Below are 21564 nucleotides of genomic sequence, written 5' to 3' on the forward strand. Positions count from 1 at the left end.
TGGAAGAGATAACACAGGTCCCCCCTGACTTAACTCCTCAAAAATACCTATTTGGGGACATTGGCAAGCACTCCGAGAAAGCTAGAAGAATGTTTAATATTTCATGTGCGGTGGCCAAAAAACGCATCCTACAAAAATGGCAAAATACTGGTCCACCCAGCATGAACCAATTTCTTCGTGAACTAACACATGTTAATGAAACAGAAGAACAATATGTCTTGACACAACCTCCGACATGTAGGCCCAAAGATATATGAAGCCCTTTCAGAGTCTATCTATGTAACATGATCTCCGATGATGATGAGTCTTTGTAATCACGTATGTATAAAATCACCACAAATGTATATTTACTGATTGTATGAGGTGCGATGTGGAAATTTGCTATGTATCTCTTTGTGACCACTAATAAACAGTTTAAAATTTTTTTTTTTTTACGCAAGTCAACAAATATGAGGAACAGATTTTTCCTCCTTTTAATGGCTTCCAATTTGAGCAGGTTTAGCATCATCAGATTTACTTTCACACCTACCCCTTTGGTGAATCCTGTATGTCTACAGTCCAAGATGCCAGCATCTTCAGCCCATTTGGACAATCTTTGCTGTATAAAGGAGGCAAATAACTTGCCAATCACATCCAGAAGCGCAATCGGACGTAAGTTGTTTGGGTCTGTACAATCTCCTTTTTTAAAGATTGGTACAACTACCGCTGATTGCCATGATGTTGGAATTGTCATCTCCATCGAGATCTCAGCAGAGTTTTTCAGTGAAGCTCGTCCATTGCTCTTTGTGCTTTTTTAGGGTCATGTTAGACAAACCATCTGGGCCAGAGTTCTTCAATTTTATGATTGCAATCAAGATCTCATCTTTATCAAATTGAAGCTTCCAAGGGGACTTCTCTCACTTCTCCTTCGTCAGCATCAGCTGAGTTTAAATACAGCAGAGTAGAGCTTGACCCATGTGTTAGGAAAGATTTCATACGTGTATGTAATTTTCCCTCCATGTGTCAACCCCCAAACATTTTGCTGCTGTTTAAACACCATTGACTGACTTTGCCAGAGAAGCACAGCCTTCAGCTGCACTCCTCTGGGCTTTCGCTCACTTTTTATGGGGAAACTGACATGCCCTTAAGGCACTCAGTACTGGGAGACTTTGTTTCCCGTAGTCCTTTCCTCATGTTGAAACTTTTGTGCAACATGTAACAAGTGTGCAATGTATTTTACCATACAGCATACTTGGGTCTATAGTCAATTCCAAAGGCCCTAGATACTTTCGCTGGACTTTTTATGAACTGTGCAGATTTGTCAGGGACAGGAATGGTGGCAGCTATCGTTTCGCATTATTTTGAACCCTTTCCTGCCATGTTAACTGCGTTAACCGCGTTTGGCACAAATAGGTGGTCTGGCTCCAAAATGGCCATGCCACGAGGTTCTTTGTCCTGTCCTTTGGCCATCTTGCCCCTTCACCTTCCCCAGGTCGAGTCGACCCAGGCCAGTCCTTATTTGGTCATGCACTTTACCGCGAATCACAATGCTTTTGCGGGCTTCTGCATGCCTTGTGTGTGTGCCTCCAGGATGTGGGCTGGAATATCTGGCCCCAATACACATCCTGGGTGCCAGAAAGTCTGGAGTGTCCTGAATGCCTGAGACCACCGTGGTCTGTGATTGGTCCACGTATGGAGTGTGTGTTTGTGAGCAGATCCCCCATTGGGTCCTCTCCGTTTTGGCGTGAAGGGAACTTTGGATAAGAGGAGGCTGGAAACACCACTACCACGTCGATCTCCTGAGTTCTCACTGAACAAAGGCTAGGATCCAAGTATCCTGCAACTACAAAGCTGAGTCGAGGAACTGCTGGTGACCCGCTGGAAGGTTTGTCACCCTGAGCCCACTGTCGTCCCGTGGCACCCCTCTGCATCTGGTCGTCATAGAAGGTCTGCGAAGACGCTTCGACCCATTGGAATAGTGGGACCAACTATTCTCGGCACCTTCACCAAAACCTGCAAGTAAGCTTTCTCAAATGTCCCTGGGCCAACCAGTGGGCTGACCAGCTTATGCAGGACCTTTGCTCTGACTCTGCCGTTGTTTCAAGAAGGCCCTCGAAACTTGGTATACTGCTAGCTCTGTGTTCATGGCACCCTCACACCGAATTTCGTACACTTGGCATTCCCAGGTCTGAAGTGCGACAAGTGCGCCAGGACCGGAGTAAACGTGGTTACCGTGTTGCCCTGCTGCGGCAACGTCCTTTGCAAGTCCGCTGCATATGTGACCCTCTTGCCCCTGAAGCCTGCTGCAGTGAAACTGGGGCGATACATCCACCCGGAGTGGAGAAATCACCACTGTCCTGTTTGGGAATCCTTGCTGGATCTCGGGAACTAAAACGTGCCGAGACGTCCTTTTTGCCGCATTCGAACCTGCAACCGAATCGGACTAACCTGCCGAAGTTTGGGTCTCCTTGCATCAGGGACCAGTGAGTAATCAATACCCCAACTGGTGGCCCCTAGTGCAAGAGCCAATTTTTACGCATGAGCGGCCCCTGCGGGGCCCCTCTCCTGTCCACTGCTATTGGGAAATAGCGACTCCATCCCGAACTCTCGAACTGCCTCTGCCTTCAAGTGGCGGTCCTTCTTGAATAGTGGGAACTTATTTTTCATCACCTTATCCACCTTCCCGAGCTGCTAGAGACCCTGTTTTGCCCATTGGCACTACATGTAATATTGAGCACAAGGCTCCCCTCTTCTTAGGGCTTGGACTGCCTCTTAGGTGAATAACTGATGTCGAACTGGGCCTAAAGATTAACTGCACTGCCTGTTTCCTTCCCATCTAGGTTGTCGAGATATTTCGTGCAGTCACCCGTTTAGGTCACCCTTTTAGACACCCCTGGTCTTGTATATATTGTATTGAGTGTGATGTATTGGTTTACTTGGTGTTACTGTGATTCTTTGCTATGGTCTATGTTACAAAGGCCTTGTAATAAATGTGTCTATATTTTAATATAACACCTGTCTGGAGTAATGTGTAAGTGTCCTTGCTCGGTGTGCTCATTGAGTTCCTTCAGTCATCCTCACCCCTCCTGAGACTTAGTCTTGACCGCCTGCCATAACTACCCTGATTGGTCTGGCTTGTCCAGAGATTACCCCGTTCCAAGAAACTAGGTTGGGCTTCTGAACCTCTGCCCCTCCTGGTCAGAGTTCAGAAATCCTTTTCAACACCATGCATCTGAATTTTCACTAGTGTTCCTGATTGATTTCTGAGATAGGGAACCTTCATTGATTATAGTCCATGTGTCTCTACTGTGATATGCATAAATCGACTTCAACATTTCTTCTGCTCGGTCTTGATCACGGATTAACTTGAACGAAATTAGACGGTTCAGATATTTTTGTCGGCGCTTCTTTATAGCTAGTCCCCTGGTCTAACACATTATTGACTTTTAATGCTTTCAAAGCTCTTATCATTAACTTCTTTTCTTCCGCCACTTTAGAATAAAATGGATATTTGTTATGAAGGTGGGCTTTTCTGAATCCTCTTTGCCTTGTTTTATATTGTGATAATAGGGGCGCATAGTCTAGACAACCACGCTACACTGGTAACAAAGGCAAGGCAATTAATCATTTAAAGCATGTAATTGTTAGCACCTGTATTCGTATGCATGCATTTTTAGGCAATTGGAATCGTGATGGGGTGTTAGTACTTGCATGTGAGGGGAGTGATTGGTAGGGCATGGGAGACTGTTCATTCTGACAGCAGTTCTTAAGTGTGTGTTTCAGGCACAGAGAGAGTTAACAGCTTGCAACATTTAACCTGCACTAGAATAGTCTCCTTAGAGTATGTAAAGAAGTTAGATGCACCCACAAATGTAAGTTCGCCCACCCACCCAAAGTTACTTAAGTTAACCCCTCTCACAACATTTGAAGGGTTAGACCCCTGAAATGTTTGCATAGTTGCACCCCTGGCACTAATTTAGGAGTGATTTTCCAAAGTGCCTCGTACATCAGCGGGAAGAACCAAGGAGACAAGCAGTGTAAGTTACTGTGTAACCAATCCACCTTGTTAGACAGTATGTTAAAAGCTTAGGGCGTTGCATACCCTGAGAGAAATGTAGCTTGGAATACGTGGCAAGTGGCTATTCAAATAAAGTTTGGCAAAAGCAAAGAAATCAAAAACTTGCAACTGTATTTGCCTTTATAATGGGCTAACTGAAGAATGACATGAATTATTTATTTTCATTGTTGGTTTACTGTAGCCCATCATAGACACAGACACTTTTATGCTTCAACATTTTCAGAATGGTTTTAGTTTTAGAGAAGATGTGACTCCTAATCATTCAGATACTTGTAATCCCCCAGAGCTGCTTTGCACCTTACTTTAATTACATCTGTAGTTTTCTCCCTAATTAGTTTAAATATATAAATGCTTCCCAACAAAATTATGTTCGGATAAAATATTGTTAATGGGATGTATTCAGGTTAACCATGTGTCTTAGAATTACTTAACATATGAGTTTTGCAACTGGCACAAATGTGTGCCTAATGGTTAAGGCTCCTTAACCAGTCTGCCTGACCCTGACATATACTGAAGAACACAATGGCATACACAATGAGTGTACGTCAGTGAAGACCTGTATGTGTCTGTATCTGTGTATTGGGATTTCAAATACAAAACTGACTGGAAAGCAACACTGTGCAAGGAAAATGAAAGGCAAACGTGGAAAAACAATGGTAAACTATGTCGGAAAAGGGGTGTTTTAGGGCGGGGGATGATGTCTTTTGGAAGGTTGGAATTTGTTCCTTTTTTGTAGTTTGTTGAATTTTAATTGATTAAATATAATTGCAAAACGGATGGCTATGTATTTTCTATTTTAGTGTGGCTTGCCACTCAGAATCACAGCACATTGGTAACGGAGACTACAGTTGTTCCCTTTCTTCCGGTGAACCCAGAATATTCCTCAACAAGGAACCAGGTAAGCTTTGAATTTCTGATTTTATTAAAATTGTTAACTTGATGTTTTGAAATGGCATTAATATTTTGTAAGAAACAAGAACAAGAATGGTTCTTGGAACCATTACGTAGCTGATGGTCAGTTCTGCCTTTATAGCTGTTTTGTACCCGCAAGCACTTAGGCGCGGAGTCCAGCAACCTGTACTGCTTTTCTAATCGGTCCCTCTTCGCTGGAGCTGTAGACGGGTTCTTCGTAAGCGCCATTCCTTCATCCCAAATGTCATCCAAGAGGGGGACTGAAAGGATGGTCTTCCTTTTTGCCTTGCGGCGCTGGTATAAGAAGCCCTCCTTCTCCTCTGGAACGAGCTGGAAGAGCTCTGATGCTCTGGAGATCATCGCATGGAACAAACCTATCTTGTCCGGTGGAGAGGATCTGGGCGGAGGCGACGGGAGGTCCCCCATCCCGCTGTCATCGTCCGTGCCCATCGTCGTTGCTGTGTCTGACCCCGTCTCACCTGGGGAGGGTAGCGGAAAAGGAGGCAATGGGTAGCAAGGGGGCAACAGGTGCCTCTTCATCTTCTTGGATGGAGGTTCCCCCGTCGTCAGCGGAGCGGAAGGCACCAGCGCCGCTGGGAGAGCGGGCGGCAGCGTTGCCGGCATCCTCTTCTGTATCTCAGATAGAGAGAATGTCCATTGAAAGATCTCTAGGTGGCAGCTGTGGTGTCAGGACCGGCAGCTGGGGCGTAGGAGCCGGGCCAAGGCCTTCATCGTCCTGAGGCCTTCCGTCCCCCTCCTCGATGGTATCTCTGTCATCGTCGTCACCCTCATCGGATCCCTTGTCGTAGGGCTCGATTCCAACGTTTCTCTCGTCGCCACCCTCCTCCTGGATGGTCTGTAGGTAGACAAGTTCCTCCTCTTCAGCCGAGGAGATATCAGTGCCCTGGAGGACTTCAACACCCCCCCACCACCCATTCTTTGCGTCCAGAGGGGACGGTCTCGGGGACATGACGGCATCTTCTTCTTCAGGGTCTTCTCAATGGGCTGGAATGAAGACTCCTTCCTGGCAAGGAGGGACACTCTTGCCTTTGGAGGGGCGCTCTGCGGGTCCTCCCCTGTGCCCTTTCGAAAGGGACGCCACCATCACCTCGATGGAAGGGGCCACCTTCGTCTGGTGCACCTGGACTTTCACAGTCGGGTCAGCCTTGTCTTGCTTGGCCTTTGTGGTCGCCCCAGACACCTTATCCTGCTTGGCCTTCTCCTTAGGGGCTGGCTCGGAGGCCTGGTCCCCTTTGGCCTTCTCCGTCGAGGTTAGGGCACACGCCGTACCCTGTCCGATCTTCTCCTTGGTCACCTCTGGTGCCACTTTCAGCTCGCCCGGGTGATCCGACTTCCTCTTGGATGAAGATCCGGAGCATTGACTGGAGACCGATGCAACCAGTGATGTCGAATGTGCCCTGGCCGCCAAAAAACGGGTCCCAGTTAAACGGAAGGTTGTTTGATGGAGCACACGGCTCGATTGACCGAAAAATAGAGTAAAACTCTTCCAAAAAGTCAAAATCGCTGTAAAAGCTTGCGAGCTAAGCATGAGGACTCCCAACACTTGAACGTGCAGTAAAAATCTGAAGATGGCTGCCAGAGGAGGGGCTTAGGTAGAGGGCAGTCATTGGCTGGGGGCAGTATGACCCAGAGCTTAGTGATTGGTTGTTAGGAGAAAGACAGTTCAGAAATGAAACTGAAACTGATTTTTCATTTTACCTAGTATTCCCAGCCTGACGACAGGGAATGTTCATGAGCATGTGAATCCATGCCAGACCCATGCTGGAGAACAACAGTTTCAGGTATGTAACTTGTTCCAACCGCAAAATGCAAACGCTTCTCTAGGTACCCAGAATCAGTGGGCAATGTCCCTTGCTTGACATGGTCAGGGGCGTTTGCTTATGCTTTTCCTGCAATGCCACTAAACCAGAGAGTGGTGCAGAAGCTCTTTCACGAGAGCTCGACTCTTGCATTATTCACTCTAACATGCATAAGTCAAGTATGGTACCCACATCTTTTACGCAGGCCGTAGTACCACAACTGAAGCTTCTGATGGTACTAAACCTATTGATGTAACGCCACACAAGTATACACACACAAGTTCACATAACATGTATTTGGCAGTTTGGCATCTGCATTTCTAGAATTTAGAGAGTTGCATACAAGTCCAAAGGTCCTCTTAGCAGCCTTAGCGTGATACCATCTCATAACAATCATGTGGTGGAAAATTTCAGTGGCGAAAAAGTTTGTGGAAGGGGTGAGAAGAATGCACCTACCCGTTTCAAATCCAGCTCCTTGCTGTAATCTTAATAAGTATTACTTAAGCTCAAATTAACACCTTTTGAGCCCATTCACAAGTGTCAGGAATCAAAAGGACGATTTCAGAGACTCTGGAAAACCTTGACCTCTCTGCGGCTTTTGACCTGGTTAACCATACCACCCGTTGCCTCCACCTCTCCTCTGCTGCACATTTCTCTCCATTTTAAAGAAAGAATCATGAAAGTTTTTTCAAACCAAGCTAAGCGTCTCAGCCATCTCCTACAACCTTTTCACAAAGCCACTTTTCAACATTTTGGACGCGTTAGGCATTACCTATACCAATTATGCCAATGATATGCAGATCCTCATCCCCCTCTCTGGGGACTTTGAAACCGATTCTGAAACGCTTAACACCATCTACTCCACAATCCAAAGATGGATGGCAGAGAACTGGCTCTGCCTCAATGGGGAAAAAACTGAGCTGCTACTTATTGGATCACCTTCCGCCATAAACAAACTGGACAAACAGTACTGCTCCTTCCTGATCGACAACTCACCCATTACTGTATCCCAAGTGGTCAAAACCATAGGGGTCTACTAAGACTCTAACCTCTCAAAGGTTAAACAGGTCAGCCTCATAGCATCCTCTGGAGCCTACCGCTCCAAACTGCTCAATACAGCACGACCTTTGCTCTCCGAACAGAATTGCCTCAATATAGCAAGAGCAATAATTGGGTCTCGACTCGATTATTGCAATGCCCGCCTATTAGGCACTTCTTCTTTTGCACACGTTTGGAGGAACGCTCGAGTAAAGGAGCGTTATTGTGATTGCTGCAAAAGAACTTTTTCTCCTGCATCTGCACGGTCAGCCAGCCAGGCTCTTGCCATCCACGCTTCCTGGAGGAGGCGGGGCAAGCCACGAGCACGCGAGAGGTCACGTGAACCACCACCACCTACTTCCAGGCGACACAGCCGCCCGAGCGGTGTATTTTGCACACGTTTGGAGGAACGCTCGAGTAAAGGAGCGTTATTGTGATTGCTGCAAAAGAACTTTTTCTCCTGCATCTGCACGGTCAGCCAGCCAGGCTCTTGCCATCCACGCTTCCTGGAGAAGGCGGGGCAAGCCACGAGCACGTGAGAGGTCACGTGAACCACCACCACCTACTTCCAGGCGACACAGCCACCCTTGCGGCGTGAAGCCCGTCGGAGATAAGCCCTCTGGCTGTTGTGCGGCTGTTTGGCGCTGGGGTGACCAAATTGTTGTGCGGTGTCCCAAGGAGAGTATCATTCTACCTCAGTCAACCTCGGGCCCACCGCCTCAGTGTTCTCAGCAACAAACAACCTGTGTGATGAGCCCGCAAACACGTCAAAAGCAGAAAATTCGACTCCAGTCGGAGCGGCCGGATTATCCCCTACAGGCGTTGTCGATTACCTCTGATCAAAATACCATGATTGTGAATAAAGGAAATGAGGTAAGAACTGCTACATTAAATATGTCATCATTGCCTCAAACGACACAATCTGAGGTTTTGTGCTTAAAATCGCCAATACACATTGTAAGTTCTTTGCTTACCTTGACAGAAAATCTTATCATTAATGAGAATCTTCTTACTCACTGTCGACTTAAACTGATTTCGGATGTAGCACGGCAATTATCATTTTTAACTCCTTGTGCGTCATGTCGAACGATGCTACCGGAAGAGACCTCACATTGTGTTGCACATAGTAAACATGTTCACGCCTATGAAAGATCGGATGCTTTGGATAAAACAGCATCAGGTGAAAAATGCAGCACTTGTGAACTCTTACTAATCCGGTCTCTAGCCTTTTCTACTACTTTTACGACACGGGTCCTGGAGCCGAGAGTGCAGGCTAATGCGATCGAGGTAAATACTGCATCGTTTCAGTCTCCCTTCGACGTAACGGACTCAGAGCTGTTGTTAATTCAAGTGCCCGCGAATATTTCCAATGAGACAAACTTCATATTTATACCGCCAGTAAACCAACCGAGTGTGCAGGCAGCCAAAAACGATTCACAAAGTGCATTACAAGTAAATGAAGGAGCGATGCTACCTATGACTATGACATCAGCTAACCATCAAGGCGCTCAGCTTAACTTGATAATGCCATTACAAGACTCTCCAGGATTTTCAAAAACTGGTGTTGAAAGCCACAAAGAGAGCTCAACAAAGCTGAATCTATCTCGCCCTTGCTTATTTACAACGGCAAACAGTGGCGGACCAACATATGGGGTGGGAACACTATGTCAACCCGTAATCTCTACAGCGCCTCAACTTAATTTGACAAATACAGGAACAAAATTAAAAACAGCTTTGGGTATGTCACCTAAAGTCCTTGATTTGGCAGGACGAGAGGCGCGTCTAACAGAGAGGCTAACTGCTGATTACAACTCCATCAAAGAAAAGCTGATACAGAGCTTTGGAGAGAAGTCTAACTCTAATTATGCAAATTCTGCACCGAGAGGACGTATCACAAATAACACCTTTCAACAACCCAAATCTGGATTTCCTGAGCTGAACTTTTCCCACCACAGCTCAGCAATTGACTGCACTACCTTTGGTGCTAATAATGCCGATATTGCTTCTGAAACGGAGAGCTTAAATCACATGATTGAAGATGAGGTAGAAAATGAGTCTCCACAGCAACGTGGGAGGAGGCGAGAGCCCCTGGTCAAACAAATACAAGAAACAATGCCAAAATCTTTATCTGCAACTTCTGCACAGGAACAAATGAATAAATCGAACCTGTCAGTTGCAGCTGGCATTCAAATTCATAATAATGTACTGGCCGCCACCTCTCTGGCTCTCAGTTTAAATGAGGCCATAAAAGATCAGGGCACGCAAATTAACCAGCTTATTTCTAAAGTGGACACGATGGAACATATGAATAGTGCACTGCTACAAAGAATGGACAGAGAGGCGGAGACGTCCTCGCAATGGCAATATCGCCTTGGAGACCTGCTGACAAGCACCCATGTAGATAATTCCACCTTAATGGCTGCGACGCTTGAATGTATGAAATGGGTAAGGCACAATACCAAGATGAATACAGAACAAATACCTGGGCATACAGAACAATTTCCTGGGCGCCTTAGTGCCGCAGTTACCTCAAATCAAACTCCTCTCTCATCAGGAAGTGCAATTTCTGTACCATCTTTGATACATCCGCCCAAGAATACTCCCCAAGTTGGACTCCCCAGTATCAGTGTGGAAAATGCACGACTTCAAGGTACTGTAGTACAACCAAAAAAAAAGAAATCGAACTCTGCAGCCTTGCTGCCCTGTCTAATTATCAATACTAGTGAAGTTTCTGTAGATAGTGCAACAGCAACAACAGCACAAATTCAACAAACTCAGACTTCTACCAATGCTGCAGAGACATCAGAACTGATCCACTCCGCAACAGTGATCACTGAACCCCTACAAGCGCCAGAGGTTCCTGATGCAAGTATAAATCAACCCTTACCATTAGTTTCTAGGACCACAAATTCATTTGACATTTTTAAAGGCTCAGCTAAGAACTTTCCAGTTGGTAACATAAAGGCACCAATATTATCTGCAAAAAAAGTACGATCGGCTCCAAAAAAGATCTCGAACATCCCAGCTAAGAAACGATCCACTAATGTCCAACAATTTGTCAGAAACATAGTGATTCCTCAAAAGCTTGCGCTTTTTGATCGCCTTACAAATGAGGTGTCTGCAGTTGATGTCATCCCTGCTCATTCAAAAGAGCTACAGAGCAAGTCGAATGATGCCAAGCTTTCCTTAATGTTGAATCAAAATCCAAATAAGCGAGCCCGCTTAGACTCAGACTCTGAACAAACAGTACAAGACGTGGAATCAGTGGATCTATGTGACCTTTCGACTTACTCACTTGACCTTGCCAGCTCCTCTTCGATCTTATCTGGTGAATCAATGAGTAAAAGAAGGACTAATGGCCCGAGCGAAGCCCCCTCTGGAGTACATACACGTGAAGAGGTAAAAGGGCTCAGAAAAGTGACCATGTTTCCCTCAACGTCTCAGTTGAATTCCTTGGAATCCAATTGGTCTAATGCAAGGCAGCTCTCAATTGTAAAGAAGGGATTTGAATCGCCTCAAAACTTCAATCCCAAAATGACCGCTGCTCAGCGGAATAAGCAAACTCCAATAAAAACGAAGGAAAGTGTTAGACGTCAACTCGGTTTAAAAAACCAAACCTGGAAAATCAGAGTGGAAAATGTGTTTTCTGACGATAAAGATGTTAACCTAAACAGAAGAAACGTGATGAAACTACTTCATAACATCCCTTCACTTCGCACCATCACTACAGAAGACATTCTAATTGTTGAATATATTTCAGAGAAATCCGCTGATAAAGTCTTCTTACATATAAGTTCATCAGCAGTAGAAAAAACCCTTCTAGCTGCACAAGATGAACTATTATCTTATGGATTTGAAATACATTCTGAGCGGATTACATCTAACTCTGTGAAAAATGTTGGTGCAAAATCAAGAAACGATCTTCGACGTGAAGATTTAAGGAATCACTTCTCTTCACGAGAGCGTGGAGTTGGAATAAAATCCACCTGGAAACACTCTGATGGAAGCACAAAACGAGTTGCCTCACAGAAAATCCTACAAGCATAACCATTAGCAAACATAAGGACAGAAAATTGTGGAATCCTCTCTTGGAACACCCGAGGATTTCTCCATCTATTTAATGACTTCCCCACGTCCTTAACAAATAATTTTATTATCTGCCTCCAAGAGACGTGGCTTCGAGAAACTCCAACTAAAGATGGTTATACCATTGCTCTAAACAAAGCAGGAAAGAACCAGCGTGGGAGACCCTTTTCTGGTCTAATCACAATGATCAATAATGCATATGGCTGGGAGTTAATCCAAACATTCATGACGAATCTTTTCGTACTTGGATCACTATTGCAGCTAAACTGGAAGAAAAACAAACTTTCCCCACAATTACTGATCATTAATCTATATTGGAACCCGGCTATGATCTCTTCTGCAAGCTTTATCAAATCAGTGATGGCAATCATCGATCCATGTTTAACATCTAGTGTGGAGACAATAATTATAATATGGGGAGACTTTAATTTCTCATGGCTTGAAAAATCTTCGAAAAATAGGACCGCATCCATTGCAGTATCGACTAGAGGAGACAAATGGTTAGAAGCCATGAAATCAAGAAATTGCGAGATGGTCAATGGCTACATCCAAGGTGATATCCCTCCAAGCTCTACCTGGCACAGAGATAAAAGTCTAAAAACTTTAGACTATTTTTGGATCTCTGCTTCTTTCTGGTCAAAAGTAGAAAGATTGTCCATAACTAAAACAACTGTAAGCGATCACAGCATATTGGAGCTATTCTGTATACTAGAATGGTGCACAACATCAGCGCAGTATGACCTACAATTGGAGGTGAATGAGGGATTGAACAGATTGCGAATCAAAAACCATCATATTTGCCAGTTGAGAAATGGCCTTAAGGATGATATATTATCCACTTCCGACAGAGTAAATTACGCACCTCTGTTAATCCAATTTGGCACCGCAAAAAAAAGATCATATAAGCCTTTCCAAACTCAGAAAAAATATGTATACAGTGCGCAGGTAAACCAGCAGAAGAAACAAATGATCAAAAACATCAGACTGATCAAAAAGAAAGGTAACAATACTCTTGAAGGAAAAAAGGAAATCAAAAACTGCAAAACGAAATATCGCAACTGGCTAAAATCCTTCCAGATAATTAGAGATCAAGAACGGGCGGAAACAATGCTAGGTCTAATTATCCAACGAAACTCAAGAGATATTTGGAAAATCTTAAACAACAATTGTACCCAGGAATCTAGTTTAACTAATGGAATATCTATGCTAACCTGGGAACAACACTTTAGGAAAGTCTTTGAAAATACCTCAGCACTGGGCTTCCCAGAGCACTTGACTGTATTGGCCACGTGGGATGTATGTGAATCCAGAGCAAAAATCATCGCTCTCATAACACAACTGAAGAATTCCCGTGCAGCAGGCCCTGATGGACTAACAAATGTTCTCTTAAAAGAGAAAAAGGAACTTTGGGCCGATTTCATTGTGGATCTATTTGGAGTGATTTCAGTAGCCAAGCTGATTCCGAGTTCTTGGAGGACTGCGATTATTGTGCCAATATTCAAGAAGGGCAATAGGGATAACCCTGCCAATTATCGCCCTATTGCGCTCTTGGATATTATAGGCAAAATCTTTGCCACTTGTCTACAACAAAAACTCACCAAATGGGCCTCTTCTAACAATCTATTAGATAAGCGACAAACAGGCTTTACTAAAGATGTTGGAACAGAAATTAATCTTTTCATTGTAAATATACTTAAGCTTGATATAATGAAAAATAAGGGGAAAATCTTTGTAGCTTTTATAGATATGCGGCAGGCTTTTGACCAAATTAATCGCACAATTCTATGGAAGAAATTAATATCATAGTCATGTCCTGCGAACATTCTCCACCCACTCATGGCTTTATATACAGGAACTTCAATAAAAGTCCGCACTGATAACAGAGGCACCATGACGAAAGAAATTCCAACTACCCAGGGAGTGAAGCAGGGTTGCCCCTTGGCAGCTCTACTGTTTAAGTTATATATTGCTGACTTACCGGAGGCATTTGTGAACATTCGCTGTTTCCCACCGAAAGTAAACAACCAACTAATTAGTTATGCGATATATGCCGACGACATTGTATTATTCGATCAAACCGAAATTGGACTACAACGTCTACTTCAAGCGTTGGTTTTGTATCTGCAAACCAATGGTCTGGAAATTAATGCCGGAAAATCAAAGATAATGTCCTTTGGGTCATTACAAAAAAGATCGGTGGAGAATTTCAGTTGGTACGCATCGGGAGAAAAGATTGAGGTTGTACAAACCATACGATATCTTGGGATACAAATAAATAACTCGATCAGAGAACAAGCCTGGATCTTAGATCTGAAGCATCGTATGACAGCTTTTACTCTCCAAGGCAAACGCCTACACAATGAATTTGGCAAATTCACCCTGATTCCGGTCATGACCTTCTATGGTCAAAAAGTCATTCCTGCCTTGACCTACGGAGCAGAGGCAGGATTAAATATCGATAATCGCATCTGGGCAGCTCTGGAAGGCCAATTCTGGAGAGGAGTTCTAGCCCTTCCAACCTCTGTTCCCATTGTGGCAATAAGGCATGACCTAGGCCTTGATCCATTGGATGGCCTGATTCTATGGAAGTCCATCGCCTTGCTACGCAAAATGAACTTAAACAATGTCGCTCCAGCATATGAAATCCTAAAAGAAATAGAGGCCTCACATTATTCTGGAATGTTACATATCTGGGCGACGAAAATCAGAAAGTCTCTGGCAGTCATCGACATTTCCTGGGATATTGTATGTAATACACCACAGATTGCCAAAAGAAAATTGAGATCTTGGTATTGGATAAAAAATGGAGAATTGCGTGGGGCGATGTCTTCATCACTTAACCTAGGCATGACCTGCAACAGCCTAGATAAGCTACCTAAATACTTATCAAGATTTCCTTCAAGATATCATCGTAACAAGTTTTTAAGATTTCGGCTAAACTTCTACAAAACCAAAGAGATGATGTACTTGAGACACTATAAAGAAATAGTTGACAACAAATGTAGGTTCTGTAAAAATGAATCAGAAACACTTAAACATCTAGTCACTGAATGTGGCTATGTGGCGACCCAGCGTTCATTTTTTCTTCAACATTTAACATCGATTTTCCAACAAACTGATCATCTATGGTACATGCTGGTAGCTGGAAATAATGTTAAATCAGTCTGTGCCTTGGTAGACTTTCTTGATGACATCTTGGAGGAAGACTTATGTTATGTTAAAAAATAAGCCTTTTATCGGAAAAAGCTGCAGGAGAATGATGAACTTGTATGACAGTGGATAAATGACAAAGATATAAGATAAGATGAAGACGTTGTCTTAATTTTGTAATTAAAGTTGTGTAAATAACTAATTGTTACAATAAAAAAAAAACAAAATTAGGCACTTCTTCCAAGAATATTTGTAAATTACAGACTGTCAAGAACAACGCTGTCCGGGCTGCCACTGGGATCTCTAAGAGGGAACACATTTTTGCTATCAGAAAACAGGTGCACTGGCTACCAATCAAAGAGCGTATCATTTTTAAAATGCTCGCACTCGCACACAAGGGCATCCATGACACTGCTCCCCAGTACCTGTCACAAAGAATCTCAAAACCATTCACAGACAAGCCCACCAGGACCGCTTACACCAACCACATCATCATTCACAGGACCTTAAAGACTTGCGTGGGAGGCTCAAGATTCCCGGCCATGGCAGCCATGCCCTGGAACTCCCTTCCTGCCCATCTCAGGGCCATAGAATCCCACATTGCCTTCAGGAAAGCCATAAAAACTTTGCTTTTCGTGTAACACTACCCTTACTGCATGCGTCTACTCACTATGATTTGTAAATTAAAATAACGAGGATGTGTAACCAGTTATCTCGCTAAAGTTTACAAGTAACCTGTATGTTACAATTTCTCTCCATGACACTGTTAACGCTTACTGTTACCTCGAACAATTAATCTTCATGTCACTAAGACACTCTAGCAACAGCGCCTCGATGCCTTAGGGCTGCTAGTGCGCTTTACAAATAAAATAAATAAAATAAAATAAATAAACTCTGGTTCTCTCACAGATCACTGGCTGTGCCTGTGCACGTCTCAGTGCCTTCTGGAGTCACCACACTCCAGCATCGGGTCTGGCATGGATTCACATGGTCATGAATATTCCTCGTTGTCATGAATATTCCCCGTCGTCAGGCTGGGAATCCTCGGTAAAAAGAAAAACAGTTTCACTTTCACTTACAAACTGTATTTCTCCTTTAAACCAATCAACGTCCTCTGGGTCATACTGCCCCCATCCAATGACAGTCCTCTCCCTAAGCCCCCCTATGCCAGCCACCTTCAGTGGAAATTGTACAAGCATACATGACATATAATTAAACCTGATATCGATGTTAATTTGGATTGAGTGTTCATAGTTCGTGTTCCCCAATACGCCCTCCCCCATCGACCTCCTTCAGTGCAAACCCCCTCTCTGGCCCAGTGGAGCAGGATAGTCCATGATTAGTTCTGTGCTCAGCTGTAGGGCTAATCGGGCTGGGTCAGATTTGTGGGTCAGTGCCGAGAAGTTTGTCATATTCCATAAGCGGGCCCAAATGTCCGTAAACCGGTATAAGAGGCCCGCCTTGGCTGCCGTAACCTTTTCTGCCACCAAGATGTCCCAGAGTTTGATCAACCATAGTATCATAGAGGGGCCCTCAGTGGTCTTCCAGGTGCAGGCAATTGTGATTCTCCCTGCCAGTAGGAGTTGTGTAAGGAGGTTGGCCCTTCTCCCACATCTTGGGTAGGCCTCGGTGCAAGATACACTGGTCCCAGAAGGTTTGTACGGTGGGGCAAGTCCACCACATATGAAAATAGGAGCCGGGCTGTCCATATTTGCACCAACACTGGGGAGGTCAAGGGATTGGTTGAAATGATGAAGGTGGGTTCGGGGATCGTACCAACGCAGGAGCAGTTTCCCGATTAGTGATGCAAAAGGAAGAAGAATGGGTTCTAGACCATATGTCCACTCCAGAGGGTGCCCCAAATCTGCCTGCCATTGTGTCATGTAGGGGGGTCTGATGGTGAGCGTATCCTCCTGCAGCAGTTTGTAGAGAGAGGAGATTTTTTCTCTTAGCGCCAGTCCCTGCAAGGTAAGTTCGAGGGCTGAGGGCTTGTGTAGCTGATTGTCGAGTCTGGGGATGGGTACACCAATGTCGACGTTGAGAGTATGATAACCTATCTGCTTCAGTTAGTTGAAAGGTCGATTTATATTGTTCGAAGAAGCGAGATTAGCCATTTTCAAAAGGTTGTCCCAGGGATTAAAGCCACCCCCTCCCCCGTGGGCCAGTTTGTGACGTTCAAAGGGTGGGACCCAGGAGAAAAAGCCGGGTTGTGAAAAATCGGGGAAAGAGGGCCTTGTGTTTTAATGCCCAATCCCATACACTAAGTGTGTATGGTGGAGGCCAAGAGCCCTGTGCAGGTCTTCCGTAGCAGGGTTGGGATGTGTGAGAGAAAGCTGAGGGGGAAGTGTGAGGCGGGACTGCTCTAGCTCCACCCATTTCGAGAGCACAGTGGTCATGTCCCAGGCTTGAACATGCGCCAATTGTGATGCCACTTGGTATTTACGTAGATTGGGGACCCCTAAGCCTCCCACCCGGGAACTACCCATCATTATCTTTTGGGATATTCTCGCCTTCCTACCCCTCCATATAAACCAAAGCATTTTCCTCTGCATACGCCGAAGGGGGGGCAGTGGGATCGGGTGGGCGGGGAGGAACATGCATAGAGGAATCGTGGGAGGAGATTCATCTTGCAGGCGGTGATCCGCCCAATAAGAGAGATATGCTGTGAGGTCCACCGTTCAAGGTCCTCCTCCAACTCTTTAAAAAGCAGGGGGAAGTACAGTAAATACACGTCTGTAGGATGGGCCGGCATCTGGACTCCCAGGTAGGGGATGTATTTCTCCTTCCATTAGATCGGGCATAGGGGCCTCAGCGCAGGGGTGGACTGGCCTGTTGGGAACTCTGGAGTTTTCCCGGTAGGCCTCTGCACCCTGGGCCTCTTTTGTGTGGTATTTCAAAATGTCCCCATAGCAAATGGGTTGGGCTTGCTGAAAATGTGTAATACGGGGCCACTTTGAGCATTATTTCCAGGGCCTCTTTTGGTTCCCAGTCCAACCCTGCCTGAGGGCCTTCCACTCCTCGGGCTCCAAGCCTAACCCCACTGCTGACAATTTTCCAAGGTTGATGGCAAACTGAGACCCTCCCAAATCTGCAGCGCTCCTTGAGAGCCGATATCAAGGAGGGACGGATATCTGTTAAGGACGGCAGTACGTCATCAGCATAGAGTGAGATCCTGTGCTGGGAGGAGGTACCGATAGGAAGACCTTTGATGCTCGAGTCTTTTCGAACCTGTTGGGCGAGGGGCTCCATTACCAGGGCAAACAGGAGTGGAGGTAGGGGGTATCCCTGTCTGGTTCCACAGGTTAGGAGGATCGGATCTGATAGGTTGTAGTTAACCCAGAGAAGAGTTATTGGGGACGGGTATTTGGCCAGGACCATTTAACGGAAGGCTGGGCCAAAGTGAAAGGCTTCTAGGATGAGCTGTAGGAAGGTCCAGTCCACTTTATCAAAGGCTTTGGAGGCGTCCAAAGCCAACAGGGCCAATTTGTGATAATCTTGGGTTGCTATGTCCACTAGATTTAGGGCTCTTCAAATGTTGGCTTCGATAGATCTATGCATTATGAATCCCTTCTGATCTGAGTCGACCAAAGTGGGCAAGACGACAGCCAGGCGATTTGCCAGAACGTTCGAATAGATGTTGGCATCAATATTTAGTAGAGAGATAAGCCTGTATGAGCTATTCTCAGTGGGATCTTTTCTGGGTTTCAGCAAGAGCACGGTTATAGATTCTTGCATAGATGGGGTGATAGAGCCAGAGACGCCAAATGAGTTAAAGAGGGCCGTTTCTGGGGGCTACCAGTTGGGGGCGAAATACTTTGTAAAACCTTGTTGTGAACCCATCTTGGTCTGGGGCTCTAGGCTTTAGAGGCTTAATGGGTTCCTCCTCACCTGTGATTGGGGCATCCAATCCCTCTCTGTCCGGCTCTTCAAGGTGTGGAAGGGTGGCACCTTGCAGGTACTTTATCTGCTCTGCCTTGTCACGCGGCGATGCCGATATTGTTTTGGAAAGATGGGTCGCTGCCAGTTGTAGTTCATCTCGATCAACGTATTGGACCCGGCCTTGGGGGTCCCGGAGGCCCACTATGGTCTTCTTTCTCTTTGTCTTAGCCAATTTCTCCACTAGAATTTTGTTTGCTTTGTTGTTCTTGGCATAGTAGCCTTGCTTGGACTTGGCCAGTAGATGTGCTGTCTCCTCTGCATAGTGGGCCTCCAACCTCTTCCGGGCTGTCTGTAAGGCACGTTGGGTTTTTGGGGACCAGCCCTTTCTTTTGTGAAAGGCTTCATCCCGTTTGACCTCGTCTTCTATCTCTGCAGGTCTGTTGTTTGTGTTTATGGTATGCTGCCCCAAGTGCGATCAATTCTCCTCGGACTACTGCTTTCATGGCATCCCAGGTATTGGCTTGGGATGTGTCTTCTACTGGGTTTTCCCGAAAGAAGTTCCAGATCACTTTGGCTATAAGGTCTCTCAGTGGCGTCTCATTCAGGATGGGATCATATAAGTTCCAGCGGCGTCAGGGAGGTGGGTCTGGGTCGTGAGCCTGAAGAGTCAATTTAATTGGGCGTGGTCTGAGAGTACTTTCGTTCCCATGGCTACTTCGTCTACAAATGCGAGGATTTGTGGGGAGGTTAGCATAAGGTCTATTCGTCCTATGTACGTGTGAGAAGAAGGAGAAATATTTTTCGCCTGGGTGAAGTACCCTCCATGAGTCTACCACCCCCAGCGTTCGAAACATGTGGAGAAGTTTTGTGGCGAGTTTAAAGTCTCTGGGGGCCGGAGGATGCGATCTGTCCCATAGGGGGTCCGGAACCCCATTGAAGTCTCCTCCTATGATTATTTGGCCTTCGACAAAGGGGATGAGGGAGTTGCCCAGTGCCTCATAGAATGCTTCCTGGCCTTCGTTGGGGGCATAGACCGAGATGAAAGAGTAAAGCTATCCATATACAAAGCCTTTAACTGCTGTGTATCGTCCCTCAGGGCACAGTAATGTCTCTAGTGCCTTGAACTGCATACCTCTGGCCAAAAGGATAGCTGTGCCCCCTTGTTTGGTACCCTTAGAAGCAAGGTATTGGAGTGGAAAGTGCCTACTCAGAGGCATGTGAAATGCAACGGCAGCAAGTGTGTTTCCTTGTAAGAAAACCACTGAGCTTTCCATATCCTGGAGTCGTTTCAGCGCTGATTTCCGTTTGAAGGGGGAGTTCAGGCCCCTTAAATTCAGCGAAATTAATTTCAATTTCTGATGCAGTGGGGTTCCTCTGGGGTGTTTATATTCCGCGGGTAGGGCATGTGCCGGGTGTAACTCAGTCCCCATCCAGGTCTTCGGCCTTCATGCTTCAACAGTGCAGCCAGGGTTTTAACTTGAGCTTCAAACGTGAAGCCTTAACAATAAACGTATAGGAAGCTGACCCTTCTTCTTCGTCATCTTTCTTAACCAATTGGAACAAAATGGTCTTTAATTCACTCCAAGAATGTTCGGATGACATCCACCTTGGAGGCAGGCGGTAACCGTGTGAAGCCCGCTACAAATAACTAGTTACTCTGTGTTCCTTAGCATTTCGGTGTCAACTGGACCGATTGTTTGAGATCACAAGTCTGAAGAAGGGCTAGGCGTCAAGGCACCACCAGCCCATCGCCTTTTAGCCCGTTGGATTCCGGTGGGAGGCCATCTTATGTTCCGACCCCTTTGGACCTTCGTCCAGGTCATGCGCTTCGGTTTAGGGGGACGTTTCTCAGAGCCACCTTCTGGAGAGTTGGGCGAGGCGTCATCTTTCTTTCCAGGCAAGTTGGGATGTAGGATCGACTGCATCCTCTAGCTGACCGATTGTCTGAGATAGCCCTTTGTAAGGGAATTGGAGTGCAGTTGGGAATAGCCAGCGGTATCTAATGTGTTGGTCCCGAAGGAACAATGTCAAGGGCCTCAGAGCCCTCCGCTTCTGTATTGTTGCTACAGCCAGGTTTTGGAAGATCTAGAGGGGGGACCCCTGGAAAGTCAATTCATCTCGAGAGCGCTGTATCGCCACGATAGCCTCCTTGGTTGTATAGAAATATACTTGGGTGATCACATCTAGGGGGGAGTCAGTTTCTATCCCTCAACGGGGACAGAGTCTGAGTGCAATCCAACATGAGTTGAGATTTATCCAGGTGTGGCAGGAACGATTGAAAAAGGTCCCCTACATATTCTGTGAGGTTCTGGTCCAGGTTTGAAGAGGGGATCCCTCGAATACGTGGGTTGTTCCGTCGGGCCCTGTTCTTCAGATCCTCTTGTTTATATTCTTGGATCTCGTTTCTGTTGATTAGTTTCTGGATAGTGCGTTTTACCTCCAGGAGTGTCGCTGAGTGTTCTTGGGTTAAGTCCTTCACTTCCCCCACTCTCTGTTCCACCTCTATGACCCTCTGCTCCGTCTGTTACAGTTTAGTAATAAACTCCGCCATACAGGATAGAAATTCAGCTTTGATGTCCAACATAAAGGCTTGTATGTCTCCTTTGTTTGCCAGCTGACCAG

The 21564-nt window shown here is 45.6% G+C and overlaps 1 protein-coding gene across 13 annotated transcripts in view; it reads left to right on the forward strand.

Moving 5' to 3' along the window:
• The window catches only part of GIT2 (GIT ArfGAP 2), a 2415297-nt gene that overhangs the window by 1086303 nt on the left and 1307430 nt on the right, over positions 1–21564 (forward strand). For all 13 annotated transcript variants that reach the window (XM_069619395.1, XM_069619396.1, XM_069619398.1 and 10 more), the window contains one exon: positions 4858–4955. In XM_069619395.1, the coding sequence (XP_069475496.1) occupies positions 4858–4955 (98 nt within the window). The remainder of the gene's footprint in view (positions 1–4857; positions 4956–21564) is intronic.

Source organism: Ambystoma mexicanum, chromosome 10, assembly GCF_040938575.1.
Source record: "Ambystoma mexicanum isolate Mex_15411 chromosome 10, UKY_AmexF1_1, whole genome shotgun sequence".
NCBI lineage: Eukaryota > Metazoa > Chordata > Amphibia > Caudata > Ambystomatidae > Ambystoma > Ambystoma mexicanum.